General features: G+C 33.9%; 1 protein-coding gene across 3 annotated transcripts in view; it reads left to right on the plus strand.

Moving 5' to 3' along the window:
• LOC121380101 (lethal(2) giant larvae protein homolog 1-like) overlaps positions 1-8,333 on the plus strand; it is a 38,011-nt gene extending 29,678 nt beyond the window's left edge. For 2 of the 3 annotated variants that reach the window (XM_041508855.1, XM_041508856.1), the window contains exons 22-25: positions 519-641; positions 1,811-1,926; positions 3,249-3,307; positions 6,211-8,333. In XM_041508855.1, the coding sequence (XP_041364789.1) occupies positions 519-641; positions 1,811-1,926; positions 3,249-3,307; positions 6,211-6,369 (457 nt within the window). In that variant the 3' untranslated portion in view covers positions 6,370-8,333. The remainder of the gene's footprint in view (positions 1-518; positions 642-1,810; positions 1,927-3,248; positions 3,308-6,210) is intronic. The other variant, XM_041508857.1, reaches the window with a different exon arrangement.
• The last annotated feature ends 341 nt before the right edge of the window (positions 8,334-8,674 follow it).

Consider the following 8,674-nt stretch of genomic DNA (forward strand, 5'->3'; position numbering starts at 1 on the left):
ATAGATGATGATTAATAAATCAGTGTGCTCTAGTTTTGTTGTTAAACAAACCAAATTTTCTTTCATGTGGAATTTTCATAACAAACAGCACTGTTTTGTGTATATTTTGTAAAAGGGCCATTGTCCCCCAATCACACCTTTTTTTCCCCCACCACCCTAATACTTTTTATATTTCTCTGTCATGCTGTTGCAACTCAGTGTGGTTGACCTCTGATTGTAGGTGCCCCCCCCCCCCCCAATGTAAAATCCTGGCTATGCCAATGCTTATTGATTATGCCTGTGTTTGACTTTGTAATGTTTTTTTGAGAATTTATATTGTTGCCCGTCAAAGTGTTATCTTTGTATACTGCTTTCTAACCAATTGAATGAAAAAATATGTTCTTGTCAACACAATGAAAGTACAAACGTATGTTATGGAACACTGTAATGTGTATTGAGAGTTTATCTTGTTGCCCATCAAAGTGTAATCAATGTATACTACTTTCTGTATAACTGAAAGAAATGTTTTGTTCTTGTAGACACAATGAAAGTACAGATGTACGTTATGGAACACTGGACATCACGCAAGGTTTGTCGGACAGCCAGCTGAACGATTCCCGGGCAGACACAACAGGGGATATTACAGTGGACAGCGTCATAGTGTGAGTCAAATCTCCAGGTCCATATTTTCAAAGCTATCCTAGTGCTACAAAATCATAAAACCATTATAGGCTATGATGTCACTATGGTGTATGCTGTAGTGATGTCATAAAACCATTATAGGCTATGATGTCACTATGGTGTATGCTGTAGTGATGTCATAAAACCATTATAGGCTATGATGTCACTATGGTGTATGCTGTAGTGATGTCATAAAACCATTATAGGCTATGATGTCACTATGGTGTATGCTGTAGTGATGTCATAAAACCATTATAGGCTATGATGTCACTATGGTGTATGCTGTAGTGATGTCATAAAACCATTATAGGCTATGATGTCACTATGGTGTATGCTGTAGTGATGTCATAAAACCATTATAGGCTATGATGTCACTGGTGTATGCTGTAGTGATGTCATAAAACCATTATAGGCTATGATGTCACTATGGTGTATGCTGTAGTGATGTCATAAAACCATTATAGGCTATGATGTCACTGGTGTATGCTGTAGTGATGTCATAAAACCATTATAGGCTATGATGTCACTATGGTGTATGCTGTAGTGATGTCATAAAACCATTATAGGCTATGATGTCACTGGTGTATGCTGTAGTGATGTCATAAAACCATTATAGGCTATGATGTCACTATGGTGTATGCTGTAGTGATGTCATATCCTACAATGGGTTTACAATTTCGTATTGACAAAAACAGTTTTAAAAATCTTTAGCCTCTTGTAATATCCATGAACTATTTTTTTATTTAGAGATGTTTTGTTAGCACAAATATGGTATTTACTGTGTGTGAAGTCACAACCATGATCTCCTGTCACCAACTTCAGTGTATATATCTTTACAATATTGATGATCACTCGGTAGACTTTTCAAAATAAAATTTGTAGATATCCATAGTTGAGTTTATTACAGTTAAAGTAAGTGCTGTCATTCTTTTTTTTCGTTTTTTGGTTAAAATTAAAGTGGGAATAATATTTAATGATTTTGATTTCTCAGTGTTGTGTTTTGGAACTTATTTATCTACTTTGCTTAAATAGGACAGAGCAATTGTTGTGATATTAGGATTGGAATAAGGCTCAGCATGTTTTAATAAACATATTTTTGTTAACATAATTTGTTAAATATATTTCATAATGTAAATTTTCCATAACCCAGTACGGTGACAGAAACTCCACAGACCACGGTAACCACAACCAACGTGACAATATCTGTTGAGTCTCCATCCACGCCCGAGACCTCACCACAGTCCGAAACACCTGAGGTTACAGCAGGTAACACTTACAGTGAAACACTACATACAAAACATATAGAATGTCCACGATTACAGTGGGTGACGTCTAGTAAAACACTAAATACAAAACGTATAGAATATCCAGTTACAGTGTGTGACAGGTTTCATTAGAAACACTAAATACAAAACATAGAATCTCCACGGTTACAGCAGGTAACATTTCTAGTGAAACACTACATACATTCTTATCATCTGGCAGAATATCCATGGTTACAGTTGGTAACATAGGCTATGTAGTGAAGCATTAAATACATTCTTATTGTCAGTCAGAATCTCCATGTTACAGAAGGTAACATTTCTCGTGAAACACTAAATTCATACATTATTTCCTTTTGTCATTCTATAGACATTCTATCATTTTAAAATTGGAAAAGGATATATGAATTAATGTCATAGTGGCACACCACTGTGCCTTTATTTGTGAAATAAATCATGTGCTCTACTGGTGCCATTAAACAAAACAAACTAACTTTACCTGTGTAATATATGAACTATACTCTACTGGTTCATGGAATATTTTGTTCAGTATCGCATCTTAAGTTTCAGAGATCGCTACACAATTTTGAAACATTAAACAGTAGTTGCTAATAAAAATATTGATAATCATGATTTTGAAAACAAAATGCTCCCTGTAGTGTGATACAATGTGCTTTTACTTGTGTAACATAAGAACAATATTGTAGTAGTGTGATACAAAAATGTTAATTCCCTGTGCTACATACTATGCTCTTTACTTGTGTATTATATGGATCATACTGTACTAGTGTGATACCAAAATGTTAATTCCCTGTGCTGCATACTATACACTTTACTTGCGTAATATATGATCCATACTCTACTAGTGTGATACCGAAATGTTAATTCCATGTACTACATACTATGCTCTTTACTTGTGTAATATATGGATCATACTTTACTAGTGTGATAATGAAATGTTAATTCCCTGTGCTACATACTATGATCTTTATTATACTATAATCTTTACTTGTGTAATATATGATCATACTCTACTAGTGTGATACCGAAATGTTAATTCCCTGTACTACATACTATGCTCTTTACTTGTGTAATATATGATCCATACTCCACTAGTGTGGTACAAAAATATTAATTCCCTGTGCTACATACTATGCTCTTTACTTGTGTAATATATGATCCATACTCCACTAGTGTGGTACAAAAATATTAATTCCCTGTGCTACATACTATGCTCTTTACTTGTGTAATATATGATCCATACTCCACTAGTGTGGTACAAAAATATTAATTCCCTGTGCTACATACTATGCTCTTTCCCTTCAGCTTCCAAGAGCAATGTTGATGATGATACTAAGGCAACAACAGTTTGTAAAACTGCCGAGGTGAGGAAAGGTCATTCACTATTTTCTGTATGACATCCCTATTAACAAAAGTTGGTCAGACATCTGCATATTCATAACCCTGTCACATCATGTGCATGCAGCAAGTCAGCTTTATTCATAACCCTGTCACATGTGCATGTAATACGTCTGGTATATTCCAGCTACAGGAGCAATTCAATGAGGCTTAATTAAAGTGCTTGTTTATCCGTTTATTTATCAATTGGCTTTGATTCCGCTGTTTTATGCAATCATTATAGTACAGGGCTTGAACTTAACAATGGCACTGACAGCAATTGCTGTAGCTGCAGTATGATTTGTTGTTGGTCAGGGGCTTCACAGATGGCAGTTTTTTGCCGATGGATAAACATTATTGCCATAAGTTGAAAGGACTATTTTTGGTTTTTATATTTGTTGTAAAGGTTAACCATTTATAACTGCCGTAGTCAATGAGCATTTTACTTATGGCAGAAACAATTTAAAATTGCAGTAGGTAGCCTAATAAAATGTTACGTTGGAGCCCTGTAGTATGATACCTCTACCACTAGTTCAAGAGATGTCAGGAGAATTGCAGTCAACTCTTATCTGTATCTGTTTTTCTTGCCTTGCTTGCTACTACACAATGCATGTTCCTCTCCCCCTCCCCACATTACAGACCCTTTCTGCCAATTCTACTCTAGTGAATAAGCATCTACTCTAGTGTAAATCATGGTGAAGTGGCATCCCCCCCCCCCCCCCCCCCCCCCAACTCTGAAGCTGAGGTGGCCACCATGTGTTGTCTCCCCAGTTGAAAGATGAATTAATAACTGCACCCTTATTGCTGGCATCTTCTAACACCTAGTTTTTATTTTGTGGTATGTGATGCGCTGTTAATGACCATTTTAAGCAAGTAATTTGTTTGTTTTTAGAATTCATCTAATGTATCATGCAAAAAACCCACTCTGCAAATGTTCTTAATTTTTTCTGTCTTCATGGAAACAAATAAGTAACATTCTGATTAACATTCTGTTGCTTTGAATCTAATAATAATACGGGCAGAACGTATCCCAGTTTTAAAGTGCTTGCCTGATTCGCAGTCTTGCCTAGAATCAATCCCTGTTGGTGGGCCCATTGGGCTATTTTTCGTTCCAGTCAGTGCACCACAACTGGTATATTATAGGCCGTGGTATGTTCTATCCTGTCTATGGGGATAGTCTTTGTAAATGATGCCTTGCTACTAATGGAAAACTATAGCGGGTTTCCTCTCTAAGACTCAAAATTGTCAAATGTAATAAATCAATGTGCTCTAATGGTGTCATTAAACAAAACAAACTTTTACTAATATGACTGCCACAGGTACTAAAAAACGAACATAATTTAAAACAACATGGGAGTAGCATATTTTTATGCCACATTGCTTTGTAGTATTTCATTTGTGGCTTTCTAGCTTTAACATGCATGCATAATTTTTTTAATTTTTTTAATTTTGCTCTTTAAAGTAATTTGAGCATTATTTCTTGTGTGAAAAATCATTCCTATTTAATTTTTCCTGGTTTTTGTTTTTTTTGTTTGCTATTTTAATTTAGTCTTAGTTTCCTTGTGTTGTATTTAATATCATTTCTGTTCTCACATTAAGCTTTGCTTGATAACTATAATATCATATTCATGTCCCTCATATTGAAAACAACTTTTTAAACTGAGGGATGTCATCAGAAAGAATGTGTTTGCCCTTTCCTCCCAGGAGTACATGAACAAGCATTCTCGGACAAACATTTGTAAACAACAACAACAAAAATATATCTGGAATATGGATCTAAATTTAATGACAAAAATGTTGTCAAATTTAGTCTCATTACTGTACAAGACAAAATCAAAGGTCATTTTATACAGAGTTATGACCCGACTACAAAACGAGTTGTACAGTACTAACAATTACTTGAAATTTAATTAGCATTGTCACGAAAATAGAACTTAAATTTAATTACCTGTATTGAAACCCAGAGTGACCAGCATTAAAACCAGTTGTCTGAATTGAAATTCCACTCGACTATTATTAAAACCAGCTACTTTTATTAAGAACATAGTTGATATTAAAACCATAGTTGTATTAAAACCACAGTTAATTGTTTTAAAACCAAGGTTAATTGTATTAAAGCCACTGTTAATTTGTTTCAAAACGGTTAATTATATTAAAACCAGTAAAGTATTTTTAAAATACAGTTGTATTAAAATATTTTAACTCTTATTAAAAGCAGTAATCTGTATCAAAACCAGTTACCTGTATTAAAATCACACTACACTATTAAAACCACAATCAGTACTAAGATTAAAATCAACAATTAGTTAAAACATTTTCTCCTGTTGGTGTTAAATATTAATTATTAAAATGTTGTAATTTAGCTTCCAATAAATAGGGTAATACAGAGGCATATTTAGGAGGGTGAGCAGTTGCTTATTTGACTGGTTTTTTCTCCTAATGTTCAATCAATGTGATGTGATAGAAGATGATGGTACCAGTCAAATTATTTGCACTCGCTCTCCTGAACATGTCACTGGTATTGAAAATAAATAATGTTTTAATTTATTTTGTGTTTTAAAGTTCTCCAGTCCAGGACACACTAAGTCTTTTTTCAAAATGAGTTTAGGCGGTAGGGGTATTATCAATTCAGTGGTCTGGTAGATGAAAATACATGTATTTGAGGGCCCGAACTTGTTGGGAGGGGTTCTGAATTTATTAAAAAATGTTTTTTTAAAACTATTTTCAGATGTCAAAACACTGCATTTGCAGCTTTGTAACATCGAGAAAGTGTTTGTGGGGGGGGGGGGGGGGGGGGCATCGGATGGGCCCTGTTTTAGTTATTCTTGTAATAAACCCAGTGTTTCCATCCAGTGATGTAGTAATATTTTAACATGCTGGTGTGTTTCAGAAGCCTGAAGTTGTAAACCGTCCAGAAGATGAAGTTATTGACAAGCTGGCCGAACTCCAGATGGACGTGGACCCGGATGATCCAGCTGTGTTGAAGCAGCAGCTAGCACAACAGCAGCACCAGCAAACCGTGGTGGCCACTGTTAATGGGGAAGCTTGATGGGGGTTGCCTAGCAACCGTTGTACAGTATTGGGGCACAAATAGTTTGGTAGAGGTTACTGCTGGTACTGGACATAGCTGAATAACAGGAATTGGCGGGGGTGGGGAAGGTTGGGGATGGGGAAACAAAAAAATTGGTTTATCTGATGCTCAAAGTCTATACCCTGTGACTGTGGACTGTAATGCATTGTTGGTAAATTGGGACGACATTTTAATGCAGGAAAGAACATCTATTTGTGAAAAAAATTTGTTTGGAGATATCGGCTTTTTTTGTTTCTTCCCAGGAATGTGTTTTCGAAAAAAGAAACATATCTGAACATCGCACATGTTTGATAGGTTGTCCAGTGAAGTCATCTTGACATTACATTCAGCTAGATTGTGTAGTAAAGTTGTGCATTTTCCCCATGTGTAGTGCAATTTTTGTAGCATCATTCTAGAGAATGGAATCATGTTTGATTTTAAGGATTTACAGGAAGGGTGTTTGATTTTAGATAGTCATTTCATGTTGGCATTTAGTCATTTTGTTTTAGTTCATCATGTGTTTTTAATCATATTTGCAGCATGTTGGTTTCACCAGCCAATGTTTGCCTGAGTGTATAAAACCATCTTTTGATTTTATTTTCAGTCCAAATGAGAATTAATTTTCCCAGTTCTGAGATAAGTTTTGATTAAAACTTTTGGTTATCAGTTTTATAGAATGTGCAATAAAAATAGTTGAATATTTCTAGTAGTAGTATTCTTTCAACTGTAGAAGCAAAATGCAATCCTTATTTTCTGCTAGTATTATGTCTGCAATGCATCTCTCCAGTTTCACTTTTAAACATTGTTACTGGATTTAACAAATTAAGTTTTTTCCTTGTACATTTATGTAATAATCACATTTATCAAAATGTTGATTATTAAACCTATTTTATAACTATTTTAAAGGAACTGTTATTTTTATCAGTTATATATAACTATTAATAATTATCTTGTAATACAGATGTAAACTATCATATACATGTTTTTAATCCAATATTGAATTAACTTTTCCATAAGTTGATTTTGTGTACACAAATTTATTGGTCACCATTAATTAACCATCCGGTTTTATGCACTCGGAATCATGTTGGTTTTTTATTTGTACATGTGTAAAGAACCATTTTATATGTTATACGCAAAACCAGACTAAAATGAATAATGTGTCCAAAAGATGAGTTTTACATGATCATTTTGTTGAAGGAAGGACCACTTGTTTTAGTATTAAATGATGTGTTCAAAAGCTTATTTAGAATCTAATTTTAGGCTATAAACAATTGCATTTTTCATTACATCATTTTCCACTTTACACTGCCATTGGCCTGGTGCCAGCTTAGTTTCTTTATATTTTAAAGTTTTTAAATATAAAATATTAGAATCTGTTATGATATATACTTCTCTTTTTTTTAAGTGTCTTCTAACAATTTTGGCATTTAATTTTTCATAAATGGAAGAAATTTAATATTTTAATTTCTCACAAATGGAATAGGCCTAAATTCAATGTGCTAATTTTTCATAAATAGGATAAATTCAGTGTACACAATGTATATTATTTCTCTTAGTGGGATAAATTTTATGTATTAAATTTGTCTTGATGAAACAAGTACAATGTCGTGCTGAGATGTGTTAATGAAATCCAGTGCTCAAAATGTTGTTTACTTCTCGTGGCCTTATAAAAACGCTTACAGTACAAGCTGTTTTTTGTGTTCATTGTGTGATTACCATAATAGACAAGCAGCTTCGTTCTGTAGAGTCTGTGGTGTTAATAATTGTTATGTGGGGGTTGTCGTATACACTTTAAAGACTGTTAAAAATTTTAACATTCTGTTGAATTCCCCTGTGACCTGTCACCATGTACTGCTTGCATCACATCACTTTTGTAAAACACTGTTTTTATTATTATATGAAGAAATTGCAATAAATTTTTATGTGTATATTATTCTAAACACCGATTTGTGTTGTTTTTTCAAACCATTTGGTGGATTTTTTATTTATTGCAGGGTGGGGTGGGGATAGGATGAAAGGAATGTTTGTTTAATGACATTTAAACTGGCTGTTTTGCTGTTTATTACAGAGCTTGGTTTTGAAACAGCCACAGGATTTAAAATTTTAATGGAAACACTTATTCGATTCCTCGAGAACTTATTGAAAGCTGTTTTTCAGATTTGGTCGATGTAATTTTTGTTTGGACTGCTAAGTATTTCTAAAGGATTTGACCTATTTGTTAGTTTTTCAAAGGTTTTCATCTGGTACATAACTGTGCCTTTTTATTACATGTGTATGGTGT

Source organism: Gigantopelta aegis, chromosome 8, assembly GCF_016097555.1.
Source record: "Gigantopelta aegis isolate Gae_Host chromosome 8, Gae_host_genome, whole genome shotgun sequence".
NCBI lineage: Eukaryota > Metazoa > Mollusca > Gastropoda > Neomphalida > Peltospiridae > Gigantopelta > Gigantopelta aegis.